This window comes from Lycium barbarum, chromosome 2, assembly GCF_019175385.1.
Source record: "Lycium barbarum isolate Lr01 chromosome 2, ASM1917538v2, whole genome shotgun sequence".
Taxonomy (NCBI): domain Eukaryota; kingdom Viridiplantae; phylum Streptophyta; class Magnoliopsida; order Solanales; family Solanaceae; genus Lycium; species Lycium barbarum.
In genome coordinates this window covers 148,207,374-148,224,127 of record NC_083338.1, presented here as the reverse complement: position 1 = coordinate 148,224,127, position 16,754 = coordinate 148,207,374, and the positions used below count along the sequence as shown (strand labels likewise).

The 16,754-nt window shown below is 35.8% G+C and overlaps 1 protein-coding gene across 5 annotated transcripts; it reads left to right on the top strand.

Moving 5' to 3' along the window:
- Window positions 1-3,049: 3,049 nt before the first annotated feature.
- LOC132627982 (uncharacterized) lies at window positions 3,050-15,042 on the top strand. 5 transcript variants are annotated; one of them, XM_060343641.1, is made up of 15 exons: window positions 3,050-3,298; window positions 5,421-5,520; window positions 5,598-5,739; window positions 5,844-5,972; window positions 6,380-6,418; window positions 6,509-6,601; window positions 6,689-6,805; window positions 7,394-7,489; window positions 7,995-8,108; window positions 8,759-8,812; window positions 10,257-10,304; window positions 11,128-11,278; window positions 12,025-12,190; window positions 14,015-14,084; window positions 14,371-15,042. In XM_060343641.1, exons 3-15 carry the CDS (start codon window positions 5,677-5,679, stop codon window positions 14,626-14,628), a joined length of 1,398 nt encoding a protein of 465 aa, XP_060199624.1. In that variant the 5' UTR covers window positions 3,050-3,298; window positions 5,421-5,520; window positions 5,598-5,676; the 3' UTR covers window positions 14,629-15,042. The 5 variants fall into 5 exon arrangements, with proteins under 5 accessions (XP_060199624.1, XP_060199623.1, XP_060199621.1 ...); XM_060343638.1 differs by having other exon boundaries at window positions 3,051-3,298; window positions 5,839-5,972; XM_060343639.1 differs by having other exon boundaries at window positions 3,051-3,298; window positions 5,375-5,520; window positions 5,839-5,972.
- Window positions 15,043-16,754: the final 1,712 nt, after the last annotated feature.

Genomic DNA, 16,754 nt, shown 5'->3' with positions numbered 1-16,754 from the left:
TATTCCTTGTTACTTTTCATATCTATGTTATGTTGTTACTCATGCCTTACATACTCAGTACATTATTCGTACTGACGCCCCTTCTTGTGGACGCTGCGTTTCATGCCACGCAGGTGTATACAAATGAGTAGAGGATATGGCTAGAAGATGTTCCAGCTGGATTGGCGAGCTCCATTTCCTTCCGGAGTGTTGCCGAGTCAGAGTGTCTATGTTATGGTATATTTACTTATGCTAGAGACTTTGCAGACAGAGTCACGTGTATAGCATGTCAGTCTTACAAGCGGCTCTACAAGCCGATGTATCATTATGCATTATGTTACAAATTTCATATGATTACAGATTTTACTTGATTTGAGAAAGACGAAAAGAATATTTTTGAAAAACTTTCATTATGCATTTCATATCGTGATTTAAGAGTCCAGTGAGATTATGAATATAATGAGAACCAGCGGGTTCGCTCGGCTCTAAGTAAAGGGTCGGGTGTCCATCATGTCCTATTAGGACTGGGGTGTGACAGTAAAAAAAAAAATAATAATATATATATATATATATATATGCTTCAAGGCAAAGTCTGCCGGAGGGGGCATACTTTTAGTTAAACACAACTAAAAGTCTGCCCCCTCCGGCAGACTTCTAGTTAAACACAACTAAAAGTCTGCCCCCTCCGGCAGACTTCTAGTTAAACACAACTAAAAGTCTGCCAGAGGGGGCATAGCAAAATTTAAACTTTGCCTTATAAGGTAAATTTTTAGTTATGCCTTAAGGAAAACTTACGCCTTATGGGGCATACTTTTAATTATGTTTTATGGGGCACATTTTTAGTTAAGGCATTACTAAAAGTTTACCTTGAAAAGTTAAAAAAAAAATACGTATATATGCTTCAAGGCAAAGTCTGCCCCCTCCAGCAGACTTTTAGTTAAACATGACTAAAAGTCTGCTGGAGGGGGCATAGCGAAATTTAAACTCTGCTTTGCAATTTTTTTAAAAATTTTTGACTGAGCGGGGGTTCGAACCCGGAACCTATGGGTTTTAGCCGAAGGGCAAAATTTAAAGACCACAAATATGATGGGCAAAATTTAAATACCACCCCCAAAAAAGGGCAATTCGCGAAAGAACAAAAATGAGTAGAATGAGTTTAGCTGCTTACCGAGCTAGCTTTAGCGTATGTGGGCTTGTATGAGGAAAGAGGCCCAGTTGTAGATGGTAGGCCTAACAAGTATGCGAGAGCCCAGTGGGAGAAATTGGCAAACAGTCACCTTTGAAGAAATGTACGGTTTCGCCTTCAAACGGTGGTCTTTAATTTTTGTTCTCCAAAGTTGAACTTATTTCTAGCGGGTTATAAATTCTTTAAGAGCACGGAGCATAATTTATGAGATATTATGATATAAAAAAATATAAACTTATACTCCACAAAAAAATTATTTATCTTGAGGGACAAAAATTAAAAACCAGCACAAAATAGAACGAAAAGTTTCAAAGGCACTGGTCTTTCATTTTTATCCTTCGCCTAATACTCTGAGGTTCTAGGTTCGAATCCCAGCTTAGTAAAATAAACAAGAAGGAATTTCACAAGGCAAAGATTTGGATTCGCAAGGCAAAGTTTTGCATGCATGAAACTCTGGATGAGGCCTAACTTTGCTACGAAACTCTACCTTGCGATTTTTTTTTGTTTGACGGAGTCGGGGTTCGAACCCCAAACCTCATGGTATTAGGGGAAGGGTAAAAATTAAAGACCGCTAATTTGAGGGCCAAAAATTAAAGACCAATGCCTTTGAAGGGTAATTGTGCAAATGACCCATTAATCTTTGGCTACGATTTCAAAACTATTTTAAATGTAATCATTTTCAACGCAAAAAATATATATTAGATAATATTCTTACCTTAAATATGAAAAAACTATAGTGTAGTGTGCTGGAGCTCAAATCTTTTACAAGTGAAACTCCGTCACAATATGCTAAAGTTCAAAAAAAAAATCTACAAGTGAAACGCTAGTTCCAGCTCAATTTTTAGAACAAAAATTCCTAGTGCAATTTTTATAGCAAGGTTTGTTCAAACTCCATGACATAATTATAGAGTTTCAACTTCCAAGACATTACTTTTGAGTTCAAAAAATGTATCATGAGTGAAATAATCCAGTTAAGAATTTTTTTTGTTCCATTAGTAATTGTTTAGTTTTTTCGTGTGTCAATTTAAATTTGTGAAATCATAATTAGAATGCTCAATAATCATGAATGGAACTCTATCATGAAGGCAGGGAGGAGCAGGAGCAAACTTTTGTCTGAAGTTTTCCAGCACTAATTACTCTTAAATAATTAGAAAATAACAGGACGACTCAATACAATCAGTGGCCTAAAGCCAAAACCTAACAAAATATCATAAATACTTTTACTAAAATTCATATATATTTTCTTTTTCGAAATTCATTCTTTTAACCTCTTTAGATGCAAAGCTATAAAGTTATTTCTAAGGATTAATTCATTCAAATATTTTTTTTCATGAACAAATAAAAATTATTGATTAAAAAACCTCAATATTAATTACTCGTTTTCAAGTCTATTAATATGGATATTAGGGTAAAATCTATACTTTATTTATTTAATTCTTAAAGGGCGTGGACAAATAAAAATGAACCGAGAGTAATGTTTTATGAATAAAAGATTAATTAATGCACCGTTAATTCAGCTGCCATAATTGCGATGGATTGTCAATTTTTAGGAAGAAATATTCATTATTTTAATCATGGTTAACACACTTATCTTAATTAATTTATTCTACATCATTTATTTAAAAAGCGGAAAAGGGCCAAATATACCCCTCTACTTTGGTTCATTGTTGAACTTAATCCCTCGTTATACTTTTTTGTCATTCGTACCCCTCGCGGCCGGTAAACTTTTATATTTGCACTTAGTTTGACGGAGCGGACATGTGGAGGGCTTTGGGTGGCTTGACCCATCTGTTTTTTTTTTTTTTTTTTGGGTTAGTTAAAAAATTGCTATAGTATTTGCTTTGCTAAAAAAGCATTTCAATAGTATTCTAAATTTTGTAGGCTGTAGCCTGTAGCGCGGGTTTCAAAACGCCGAAGTAGAATTTCCTAACAACGTACCCCACCCCAAAATCAAAATCCCCTTTACTTGTCTATCAACTGTTGGTTCGTCCCACAATCCGGATCTTGTCCTAACGACAGCTCTTTTTTTTTCTCTCTCTTTCTCCTCTTCGAACGCAATTCACATTTGCATGTGAATCTCAATAGGCACTCGATTTCATCAGATCCACTCCTACATTTTTGTCTTTCATCAAGGTAAGCTTACTTTCGCGTGCCTTAGCAATTTTTTTTTTCGTGCTAATTGTTGTGTGATTCAAGAGTTTGTTTATTCATTCTTGGATCTAGGAGAGTTAGTTTCTATTATGCCCGGATAAAGGAGGAATATTAATTGTTTGCAAATTACTAGCAATTAATTGAACTGCTATTTACTGATCAAATAAAAAGAAAACGAAGGCGAGTGTCGTATGTTGACGCCAGCTAAGAATAGTGAAAGTAATAAGGAACTGTAGAGGATTCATATAGCTGATTCCTCATGTCTATAGTAAAATATAAGAAGTCAATGCCAGAATTCCGAGCACACTCCTATGGTGCGTTCGGTACGAAGGAAAATGTTTTTCATCGGAAATATTTTCCAAGAAAAATTAGTGGGTTTCTTACTTATTTTCTTGTGTCTGGTATGTAAGTAAATTTTTTTTTATCCTAAAATCATTTGTATATAATCTAGACAAACTATGGTAGGTGCGGTGGTGGATGGGGGCTATGGGGGTGAGAGTGAAGATGACGTGTGTTGGAGGGTTGGGAGGAGGACACAATGAATGTGGAATGCTACTTGTTTTCCCTACTTCACTGGAGAAGTCATTTTCCTTATTTTTAAGGAACTTGTTTTCCTAAAGAAAATGTTATTCAAAAATTTCAACATGGGAAAATTGGAAAACATTTTCCGGTGTTTTCCTCCATACCGAACACACCCCTATTTATAACTCGGAGATGGTCAAATAGAAGATCACGGAAACTCTTAAAGTATATTATAAAGTCAAACTCTTCTTTTAGTATTACAATTTTGGACTATGAATATTCCTACCCTTGCAGTGCTACTATATTCATTAGTCTGAGTCTTTGTCTACTAAAAGCATAGGAAAGGAAGAGTCAACTCTTATGTTGCAAGGTTCCACCCCAACCAATTAATAGAAAGGCTAAGGATTTGAAATAGATAGAAAGGAGTCCGATCTACAAGCATAGTGGAGGAAAAAAAATCCTAAAAGTAAGCAAGTAGTTGAATTAGTCCCTGCTAGTATTGGTTGGTCTTACTTTAACATACGACCTCAGAAGGAGAGTTACCGGTATCTTCAATTTAGCTTTAAATCCCGAGGTCACAATTGCTCAATGAGGACTGATAGTAGTTGGAGCTAGTTGGAGCCAGTGGCAGATCCAGGATTGTCACTAAGGGGGTTCGAAAAATAAAAATGTAGTGCCTGAGATTTGAACTTGAAACCTCAAGGTGTCCCTTAAACCACTGAACCAACCTCTTGTCTGGGATTCAAAATCTATATATTTACATAAAGGATTAAAAAATTTCCTTACATATACAATGTAACTTTTTGCCAGGCACCCCTAGATCCGCCCCTGGTTAGAGCACTAAACTCAGGTGAAATGTCGAGGATTGGGAGATAGACAGTTCGCTACATTTGATGGGTATATAGGGTAAGAGAGCATCACAGATGGACAGAAATGATTCATTGAGATGGCCCTTTGATGAAAAAGGACTAGACTCAGCTAATCTGGGTACAAAGTACTGGAACAATTTGGACACTGGGAGAGATGTAGCTCATCCACTGTGAACGGGACGAGCATCATTTTTCCATCTACATTTGGTGAAAGCATAGTTGGTTTTGTTGGTGTTAGACACCTCATATGACCCAGCAGGACTTAGACAGACAATTCTCTTTTCATGCAGTTGTGCTTCTACTTTCCTAGGAGAAGTGCTTAATGAACATTGACTTCCAGAAGTCCATTCTTTTTTTTTTGGAGGGGGGAGGGAGGGGGGATGGGTTTCAAGTCCAATTCATATGATCTGGTGAATTTTCTTCACGAATTGACGAGTTTTACCTTTTTATCCCCTTGCCAACTTTCCTCTTTTCACCCCTTGCCTTTTGGAATTTTATATTTTGGTTGGCCTTATAGTCGTAGTTTTGCTCATTCGTTTATTGCCTTTTGATTTTGGCTTATATTTGTTGGGTCTTGTACTTCGATTATCTTATTTATCTATGGTAGCTACTGCTCCTTTCTTTCCAGACTGTTTTATCATGACTTTCTCGCTTTTGTTTTTGATAGGCTTGTCCTTATCTGACCTTTTTGTCTTGTCTTGTTCTCTCTTGAGCCGAGGGTCTTTCGGAAACAGCCTCCCTACCTTTCAAGGTGGGGGTAAGGTCTGCGTACATTCTACCCTCCCCAGACCCCATATTGTGGGATTCTACCGGGTATGTTGTTGTTGGTTGGCCTTATGTGTCTTCCATTTATTTTCGTGTTTAAAGTGCTAGATTTATTGTATTTGCAGGTTGCAAGGTGATCCTAGTTGTTTAAATTATCGTACTCATTTTCTCTGCTTCCTCCATCTATGTTTGGGAGTCTTGTGGATGCTCCTGCCAACAGTCCACATCTACGGAGGTCTGGAAGCCGACAGGTTGTTTTTGATACTGGTAAGAAAAGTTGTTCCTTTAATGTGCTTTCTGATGTTTGCTCTCCATTTTGTTCAGTGGTTATGTCAAAATAGACTCTTGATAGTTGTAATCTGCTAGGTAAGGTTGAGCTTGGAGGGAGTCCTGAAGAAGCCCTTTTGCATAGTATAGAGGTCAATGATATGAAGGGTATGACCACTCCATTGAGCACCGCAGCCATAATGCCATCTCCTGTTCTTTTATGGAGATTTAAGGTGTGATCTTTTATGACAGTTTCAGTATATGAACATTTGATCTTTAGGCTATGTTTGGGATTTTGAGACCAGGGTCAGGCCTAAGTTATTCAGATCTGTAATATGGTTTGAAACTGATCTAAATTTAGTTTTTTTTTTTTTTTTTTTTACATGTTCGATATTTGTTTGTGACAGTTTGAAGTTATAGGATTCAATCATTCCTAGTTCGAAAAGTCTATATGTTGGATTTGCAATTTTGGACATGAATAAGACAAACGTTTGACAAATTATTCTCCGTGTTGGAGCCTATGAAAGTGAAAAAAGGAAATAGCAATATATTTGTAGCACAAATTTTTACACAAATTATTTATAATTGCAATACAACATAATGAAAACTTATAACCTAGTAAGCATGTTATTGTGTTTAGGTACTTCTGTTCCTCATTTGGGGTGTCAGTTGTTGCAAGGTTAGTATGACCAACTCTTTTGGTTATGTACTTCGTTCAGTGTGAACATATTTGTATTATCTTTAATGAGTATTTTCTCTTAATTTGCAGATCAGCTGGGATTCAGTCATGAGAATGAGCGTAAACCTTCGCGATCTATTCTTATATGAGGCTTTTCTTTATTACAATCCTCTTCTTCTTGTGGTTAGTGAAGATCATTGTACTAGTTTATGCAATAGTCGTTTCTGCCACATTCCTCTTATTTGCATTTATTTGGTTTTGGTGCTGCAGACCATGATGGTTTGGTTTTGGGGCATAAACCTATGGGTTTTTGCGCAGGCTAATGTCAACTATGCTAAAATCTTTGACCTTGATCTGAATCATCTCTCTCACAGAGAGATCTGGAAGGTAACTTACACTTGTCGTGAGCCCATAGTCTCGCAACTTAATGCATCTATTAACCAACTCATTTTTGACTTAAATGCTTTTGTCTAATATGCTCATTAAACTTTCTAGGAAAACATCATTTGTCACTTAAAGTGCAATACGTGGATTTACACTACATTCTTAAGCATGGTTAACTAAGTTATTTGGGCTTACTTTTGTCTCAATATGCTAACTGTGGAACTTTGAGCATTAAGGTTTGGCAATATAAGCCTGTTTCTCAGTGAACTTTATACAGATTTTTCGAAATAGTGCAGTAAGGTTAAAATATCAGATCACATGTCATGTATGAAACAAAGCTTCCTGTATTTATGCGATGCATCATGTCACTTATATTGATAAGCCATAGTACGTGAGTCTAAATGACAGCATTATTGATGAGAGTGCTGCAATATGCTTGCCTCCATCCTATCAGATTGAAGGAAAGAAGTAGAAGGAGAAACTAATCTCTATTGCATGACATTTGCGTCCTTCATTCTCTTTGAACTGTCTGTTAGATTTTTGTTTTCCTCGTACAGATAGAAATATATTAAAAGTCCCTTGATAATGCAGTGCGCAACTTGGATGACAATCATTGTGCCGACAAGCATGACAGCCTATCTCTATCTCTACTCACATGGAGAAGTTTCGTTGGCTGCATCTCAACCAGTGTAATAGATGCTTCTTTTCCACTTAATTGTTAACGGTTTTTCTTTATCCAATTTAAGTCATATTCAATCTGAACTGTTGTTTTGAACTCTTGATTCCTGGAAAAGCTTCTGATCAAATTATCTAAAGGAAAGAGGACCATTTTTGGTTCAAAATGACTGCCCAACTTCTGTTTGCTTGGTAGAGTTCAAAATCAAGTTCTTCAGCTTGGTCATACTGTCATACAAAATGCTCAAGTTTTGCAGTTGCATTGAGGCAGAAGTATTATCCTGTTAAGGATTCAAACTTCTAATTCTCTGGTTAACCAGAAGATTTGGCATCAGAAATTTTATATTTCTGCACTTTTATTGCTGTGCCAAATGCTTTTGATTTTTAGGGGCAATTGTTGTAACAAAGTCTCACCGATCTTTAGTGTAATCACTCAATTCAACGGCCAGGTGCCGCAAAAGTCCTGTAAATGTGATAATTCTTTTCTATTATTCTTATGGATCTTATGTCATTGCAGGTGCTCTTATATGCTGCTTTTGCCATGGCTCTGATATTTCCATTTGATATATTCTATTTATCATCTCGCTACTTTTTTTTAAGGACTGTTTGGCGGATAGTTTTTCCATTCCAGGTAAGTTTGTTTTAATCTAATGGTTACATTGAGAAATACTTTTGACTTTTAAACATAAATATTGCCCTGTTGATCACTCAATTTCAAAATCAATATGATATGAAGCTCTAATATTTTTACCTGAAAAACTTACGTAATTTACTTATTCCTATAATTTATGGCATTTTCTTTCAATTGAAACCATTAATATCAACATAGGTGATTATTTGGTTATTACAAATTTTCATGTACTTTGGCTGGCATTTTAGTTAGGATTTTGAAGTAATTGAGTACTTTAGTAATAGCTGATATTGGCAGAACTGGGTATCTTTTAAATAGAGTTCCATTGTCTCAAATGCCCATCATTCCATATAGATCTGGTTGGTTTGGCAGAAAGAAATATTCCTTCTTCCCTAAAGTATGTTCTTTTTTGACTTTTCGAAGTATATTTACTGCCTCAGAGCATTTCCATGTTGGTTTTGTAATATTGTGAAGCAGCTTTTAGATTATTAACCATTTACATTCAAAATTCTAATCATCATGTGGATCATGCTTACAAGGACTCCTGAAATTAATGTAAAAAATTAAATACGTCATGCTAATTTCGGTAGAGGGGTTCACATTATTATTTGTCTGACATCCTGAATTGTTTCTTTTTGCTGTGGATGCAGGCAATATCATTTGCTGACTTCTTTCTGGCTGATATATTCACTTCTATGTCCAAGGTATGCATCCTCTTCTTCTTGACCCCAAAAGAAAAGAGGACACATAACTCATTAGTGCATGTATATATTTATATAATGTGACACATAGCGTAGTTCATATTTACAACTAAACCATTTTGTTTCATAAGTAGGATTATGCATCTCTTTTTGTTTTCTATCACACATTTCTTTTCGATACAGTCTAGTATGTCAATCTATCTCTTAGGATTAGTTCATTACTAGCTTGGAGAAATATATTTGGAAATCATAAACATGTCCTCATTTTTCTTATTTGTACTCAGTAGCTGAAATTGTTATTTAGCCATATTTCATGATGATTTTACCTACTGGAGCGCTATAGGACCATATCCCAAGCTGCATAAACTTCTGACTTCAGATTTATCATCATATTAATGCATTGGTCAGGTTAGACCATCATTGTTGCAGACGGGCAAAATTCTTGGTTGATATCTCATGAAATATCTTGACGGCTTTGCTTAGAGAAGATGTTACCGCCTGAGCAGGTCAATTTCATGTCATGGAAGCAGAGAACTGATCTAACTTTAGGTTCTGCTAGTTTTGGGTTCAATGTATTGACTCTTGAGTAAACCACAATAACCCCAAAAGTAAAGAAAGAAACTAAGAAGTTTTCTCATCTCAATGCGCTGAGACTTGGTCCTTTACCGCTTTCAAAAGTTGCCAGCTTCTCTAACTTTCTGTCATCTTAGTTCATCCTCTTCTTGCAATAGTTTCTTATGAGATTAAAGTGATTCTTTATTATCTGCCCATAGCATTAACATGGGTTTATACTCATCTGAATTCTTTCTCAAAACAATTGGTCCTCCTGGAACCTCCTTGTTCTTTGTATCGTCAGCTGAGCCAGAAGAAAAGCATTAGACCAAGTTACCCGTTACAACCCCGTTTGACGATCCATTCCCAGAGTGATTGCTCTCAGATTTAGTTTGTCCTTTAGATGCTGAACTTTAAGCTCTTATGAGTTGTCTGCTGTGAGTCCAGTCAAATCAATCTCATATATACTTGTCTGACTAGGTTAGCCAAGTTTTCCTTTTTATAAGGTAAATAATTTTATTGACAATAGGGGAAATCCCGTGTACAAGCCGTATACCAAAAAGAAGAGAACCTACACCAAAAAACGTTTCTCAACAAAAGGGATCAATCCTCTATACAAATAGGGACCTCATAAGTACACCAAATGAAACTTAGGCGAGTTAAAAATGATCTATTCCATTTACCTTATCAAAAAACAAAAAGATGAGCTATTCCATTTTACAGCCTGGTATTGATTCTTTTATGGAGTTACACATTTGGCGATCAAAGCCTTGTAGATGTACAATTTTCACGTGCTTGTGTGATACCTATTGCTGTAGCTTCACGTAGAGAGTGTTAAAGTATAACTTCTGTCACCTGGTGTGGCAATGCCCAATATTTTCATACTTTTGTGCAGGTATTTTCAGATTTGGAGCGTTCCGTCTGTAGAATGGTTCATCGACAGGTTAGTACCTTTCTATCCTATCCTTTTGGTGAGAATAAGATAACTGCATAACGTTGCTAGATTTTTCTTTTTTTGATAATACAAGTTGCATTTAGTGGTATCACAAGAGAGGTTGGTCTAGTGGAAGAGACCCTGCACCTCACATGAAGTTCGGTATTCTAGTTACCGAGGGGGAAACACCACTATTGGTCCGTGTGAGTTGGGGATCTATGATTTTGAAAAAAAAAAGTGTTGCATTTAGTTGAATCACTGTCGTTCCAGCTATGATGCACGTTTAACATCATCACCTGCTGCAAAATTATGTCCACCCATCACTTGTCTATTTATGTATAAATTATGATCAGTGGACAAATATTTGATATTCAACAAAAAATGCAGCTTTAGATCAGTATCTGTGCAGTGTTTATAGTCTGAAGTTGAGGAAATATTTGGTGGACCAAGTTACCAACTGTCTTCTTGTTATGTTCCACTCAAGTCAAGAAATAATTGTTCTTTTAGGGCTCGTAAATAATCTAGCAGAATCGTTGGATTGACATCTATGCAAAGCTGATCCTTCTGTTCTGTTTCTCCGTCAAATTAGTGGAATTTGCTCAGTTTGTTGATTTAGCTGCATTGTTGTTATTATTATTATTATTATTATTATTATTATTATTATTATTATTATTATTATTATTATTATTATTATTATTTCCGCTTAATATGATCTTGTTTTCTTTAATACTCTATTGCCTCTGTAATAGAGAATCTTTTAGAATTTCCCATACTAGTAGATTTTTGTGAATGCTTGCTCTATTACCTGAAAGATAACGAATGACATAAGCAGGTTGCTACCATTGCATGGTTTGAAGCTGATTCTGTTTGTGGAAGTCATGCTGTTGCAATACCCATTGTTCTTGTATTGCCTTATCTTTTCCGTCTGTTTCAATGTCTTCGGCAATATAAGGATACTAGAGAGAAGACTACCCTGTTGAATGGTAAATTCCTGTCTTCTCTTTTGCCTTTTTGTTGCTAAGAAAGCGTGAGTTGCTTTGTTGGTAAATGCAGCGAGCATCTTCATTTTCGATTGGTTTTCAGTTATATTTTCTCGTTAAGATTATTTCATTGGCGCTTGACTTTGAAAGGAACACTTTCTCTGTATAGATAGTGCATTTTAGCCGTCTTTTAACCATGATTAAAACTCGAAGAGATGATGAAGGAAAGTCGGGAGATCATGCCTTCATTTAGCTGTGGAACTAAGAATACCTGTTGGCTTTGAGGCTCATTTGGTGGGCTGACATTTTCTGGAAACTGGTTGGCCTCGAGGGTTTAAATAGTAGTAGGATTTCTAGTGCTGATTTGAAGATTAAAGCCTGAAGACTTGGAAGAAATCTGTGCTGATTCATTGTGAACAGCATTGTTGGGAGAATGGAGTAAGAGAGGATGATGAATAGTTTAGTGCTGTACTTATCCTGTTCTTCATCGTCTTGGTTTTGTTCTATGCTTACATCTTTTGCTCCCTAAAAGGAAAAAGACTGAAGTGTCTCACATAATTTATAGTGTTAGTCCATTTCATTGTTGACCCTACGAAAAGTAGTGACATTCCAAGTTCTTCATTTGTTAAGCGTGATTTTTACACATAAGCTCTCACTCTCTCTTCAACTTGCTTTTTACCTTTCCATGTTTCAGCTTAACATTGGGTCAATACTTAATAGTGCTAATTGCCATTAACATTTCATTTCAGCATTGAAATATTCGACTGCAGTACCTGTGATATTTCTCTCAGCCCTTAAGTATCACGTCTTCCCTGACAACTGGGTTAATATATATCGTCCTTTATGGCTTCTTTCCGGTGTGGTGAACTCTCTCTACTCATTCTATTGGGATCTGACAAGAGATTGGGACTTGAGGTCAGTGACATCTTTGTCATGCTAATTCTTCGGACTGCATGTGGCACTAATATGCTTTAGTTGTTTCGCACCCAGTTACTCTTCATCCAGGTCACACTTTGATTTGGTCCTATATTTTTCTTTGATTTTGCTGTCTTCCAACTGTTTCAACTGACATGCTTTATATTTTAGCAGCCCTAATGTTGACATTGTTCTTAAATGATAAAATTCTTCCTCTAACAAGTCAAACTAATTTAACAAAGTACCACCTTTTATTGATGTGACATCCTTTCAACCAACTTCTCAACCTTTCCAAAGTTACCTTTACCTCAAAAAAACTTCTCTACCTTTCCACATTTTAAATTACATGTTTATTACGTTGTGAGCAACAAATTAATGTGTTAAACATACTCCTACAAATTTGATAGGGTAGTCTCTTAAAAACTATATCACTCTTAAGCTTCTCTAGTCTGCACTATTTTGCATAGTCTTTTGGAAATCGATTGGTACACTCCACTTTTCTACTCTTATCACTGTGTCTAATACAGTAATACTTTTAGTCTATCTCTCTTGATGCCTCCTTTCTTTCTATTTTCATAATTCTAGACAAAATACTATATAAACCCAAAATAGTAAATGAGTAAATAAATTATAAAATCTTGAAATCTATGTTTTATTCATTGAATTCTTCAAGTAAGTAATTTTAGGAGCATATACAATTCACAAACTCAGACAATAAAATAAGGGGTCAAGGCTAATCAGTTTTCAAGAGTTGTAACAAGAAAATTGAAGCAAAAATGACAAAGATACTACCTTATCGAAAAAAAGTTGACACAGCTACTGGAATAAAGATTATAAGACTATGAAAATGTTGTCTCCAAGGGGATGCCCGATTGGTTGAGGCATGGGACTAACCACCTAGAGATCCTAGGTGCAAATCCCAGCTACAACACTTGGTATGAGTCATCTGCTCCAACATTTGTGGGTTTGATTATCTGGGAAGTAGTACCACTAATATGTACATAAGAGAAACAAAGAGAGAATGACAATTTTGAAGTTGAGTTGAACTTTACAGCATGTTATTGAGTATGACAGGTGTAAAAGTGTGCTACTTTTGCTTCATCAAAAAAAAAAAAAAAGAAGTGTGCTACTTTTGCCAACAAACAAGAAATTTTGAAGAAAACAAATGCTTCACTTGACACCCCCCCCCCCCCCCCCCCCCCAAAAAAAAAAAAAAAAAAAAACCAGTCCTCCACCACCAAAAGGAAAAAGAGTGCTACAACTAAAAAGTTCGTATCAGATCTGTATTTTGTTTCTTAATTGAATCACCCTTTAAGCATAAACTCCACATGAAATGAAAATGGTGAGGGATTGGTGAGGAGAAGAAACTACAGAAGATGGGCCCCAAGGGCTTTGTTCAGTGGTAAGAGCCCAGTTCGATGTGTGGTTTAGGCGCACGTCACATGAAACAAAAAACCTGGTATTTAAGTGGAGAAGGATAAATGGGCAGGCTCATTGTTTGCGGAGTTTCAAACCTTGGTGCTAGTTTGCCCTCGGGGATTTGTCAGTTACAAAGATATTATAGGAGATAGATATAAGGGTTAAAGGAGGAAGGGTGAATCAGTCATGGTTAAAATAATGACTTGGAGTGGATGTGTAAGAAGTGGATTGCACGAATCAATTCCCATGTTTTTTACTTTAATCACACTTTTATAATTGTCTGCCACAATACCACTTCCCTTGTCCACCAGTTAATGTGCAGGAGTGTCTTTTATCAGATGAGTCTTTCTGAGATTGTTCTCTTGTTACTTCTGTTTACTCAAATATACTTCTTCTTTCTGCTAGTTGCTTCACTCGGATATTCAAGTTCAGCAGACCACATGCATTATCATACTTGTTATACGGGCGGAAATGGGTAAGCCTATGCCTTTTGCTCATCACTACTGCTTCCATAACTTTCTAAGTTCATTGTACTGGCTGGTGAATTTACCAGTTTATTGTGTAATACAATTTATAGACATTGCCATTTGTTCTCTAGAGAAAAGTTAAGGGAGAACTCGATGATTCTATTGGTGGTCCCTTTATTTTGACCAACATTTTAATATCCTGCATAGATATTGTCTCTAAGTTGGCAGTTCTGACAAAATTTCTTTATCGTTAAGTATTGAGGGCGTAGTTCTCTGACTGTTTGGAACTTGCAGGTCTACTTTTGGGTAATTGGAACCAACCTCATCCTGCGATGCACATGGACATACAAGCTTTCTTCCCATCTCCGACACAATTATCTCACTGTGTTTGCAATAACCGCGCTTGAGATCTTCCGTCGTTTCCAGTGGGCATTCTTCCGCGTAGAGAATGAGTGGAATAAAATGAACTCTAAACCAAATATTCAACTCTCCACGATTGACAAGCCAACTGACGAACAAAAATTACTCGACCCAAATGGTCACAGTGTATAGACTATGGAACGTTATAGATCCTACCAACATCATAGGAGGTTGACTGAACCTTCTTTAAACCAGGCAGAAAGGCTTAATGGGATCCCATTTTTCCTCTTTTGCATATAAGAAGTTTTTGTCCATAGTATAGTATGAGATTGAAGGTCAAGAGACATTAGATAATATACAAGATTCAACCGCCATTCCTTTTTTGGAAGATGAATCCCTCTTAGTTCTTGTTGGGCCATTAATCATTTTTCTGTAAGATACTCACGCCAATTTTTTAGGTAACATCCCCCTGGAGATGTTTCAAACTTTGTGGTGTCTCGAGATTATTACATTTTCGAATCAGCAAATCATGCTGGAACTTATAATTCTTCAGAGTATTGATGATCCTAGTTTCAAGTACTGAATTGATAACTTTGGCTATGAAAAGGACGGACCATCTGAGTTTTTGACAGAGCGGGACTGAAGGGAATATTTATTAGTTACACTTTCAGTTTATCCTAAACATTAGTTCAGTCCTGTTGGGTCAGATACTGGTAGTGGTAGGGTTTTACTGTCTGAACTTGTTATGTTGTCATACATTATTGATTACCTTATCAACATAGCATTTGTCCCTACTTCTATTCCAGCATTTGGAGAACAATAGCTACGTGGCAAAATGGATGCAGATAGATTGATTGGTTGAATGCTAGAGAGAAGTTAAACGACAATTGAAGCACTCGCTATAAGCTAAAATATTTACTTGATCCCTCCCAGTGGAGATAAAAATACTAGTCCCTTCGTTTCAATTTAATTGTCTTAGTTTGTCTAGGCACGAAATTTTTTAAAAAATAACGAAGACTTTTGTATCTCGTAGTCTTAAACCAAAGGTGTGGTCAGGGTTTTAAAAGGCGGGGGCGTAAGGCGGTGCGTTTTACATATGCTTCAGCGAGGCGTAAGCCCCATGGGTATTTAATTTTTAGTATTTCATAAAATAATATAATTGCAATAAATACTTTTAAATAGGTAAAATTATATAAAAAAATTAAAGAAAAATGTAAATAAATGATATATATATATATATATATATATATATAACTAATCAAAGCAATCCATTATACGCCACTTACAACTTGTAATTATATATAATATAATTTTACAAGTATAAACAATACAATGAAATAATAGCTATTATGAAATGCAAATCAACTATAATATCTTAACTTTCAAACAATGAAAAAATCAAACAATTTCTTAAAACAATATTGCTATCATACTATTCATTTTATCTCAGTGTTATAATTAAAACGTAACTCCTTCGTGAATAAAAATAAATTTACTTTCAAATAGCGAAATAATGAAATATGATAATTTTGATACATAGGACAAAAGACCAATGACAAGTAAAAATGTACAATTCGGTTATGTATTTTTAAAAGAAATATAAAGTGATATTCACCGTCACGATGTTCTCAAATATATGCAATACTACGACTTCTTATTTGAGTTACACCTAATGTTCTTATTTCTATAGATGAAAAAATTATTAAGTATCATTCATTTGTTAAAGGATTATAAGGGTCAACGATTCTAATTAAGGAATTTAACATATAATTTGTGTAAGAACTGTTAGGCGAGCCCCGAGCGTTGGACGTTAGGCGTGTTTAGGGCGTGCAGTCGGGCGCTTGAGGAGTAAGCCTCACAAGAACTAAGCCCCGCACGTGAGCCCCGGGGCGTTTTGCCAGTGTCCCGCCCCGGGACGAGCCCTGAAACTGCCTTTTAAACCAAAATGTCAACTTAAACATGTCACATGGAATGTTGGAATTAGAGATTTACAGAACATAGAAAGATGCATTTTGAAATAATTGTAGTGCTCGTAAGCTGGTCTAGAGATGAAAGTAGGTAGGATTGTTTTAAGACAGCCGGTAAATACAACAAAAACACATAAACTTGCTTCACATGTTTAATAAGTGGTCCTAAAAATCCATCACTCAATAACACACTCTAAAGTTGAAAACCAGAACACTTAAATTCTGTCTCACCAGATATTAAGTTCTTAAAGAGAGATATAGTAATAAGAAAAAATAGAATTGTCAGTGAGGCCAGTATTCTTCCTCCTTTTGTCTTTTAACAAATATTGTCTTCTCTTATCCACTATTCAC

Bases quoted from the DNA above. Each gene is read 5' to 3' on its own strand.
- LOC132627982 (XM_060343638.1), top strand. From the start codon at position 5,658: ATGTTTGGGAGTCTTGTGGATGCTCCTGCCAACAGTCCACATCTACGG. The intron at 6,806-7,393 runs GTAACTTACACT...TTGATAATGCAG, and splicing joins CTCACAGAGAGATCTGGAAG to TGCGCAACTTGGATGACAAT. The intron at 11,279-12,024 runs GTAAATTCCTGT...ATTTCATTTCAG, and splicing joins GAAGACTACCCTGTTGAATG to CATTGAAATATTCGACTGCA.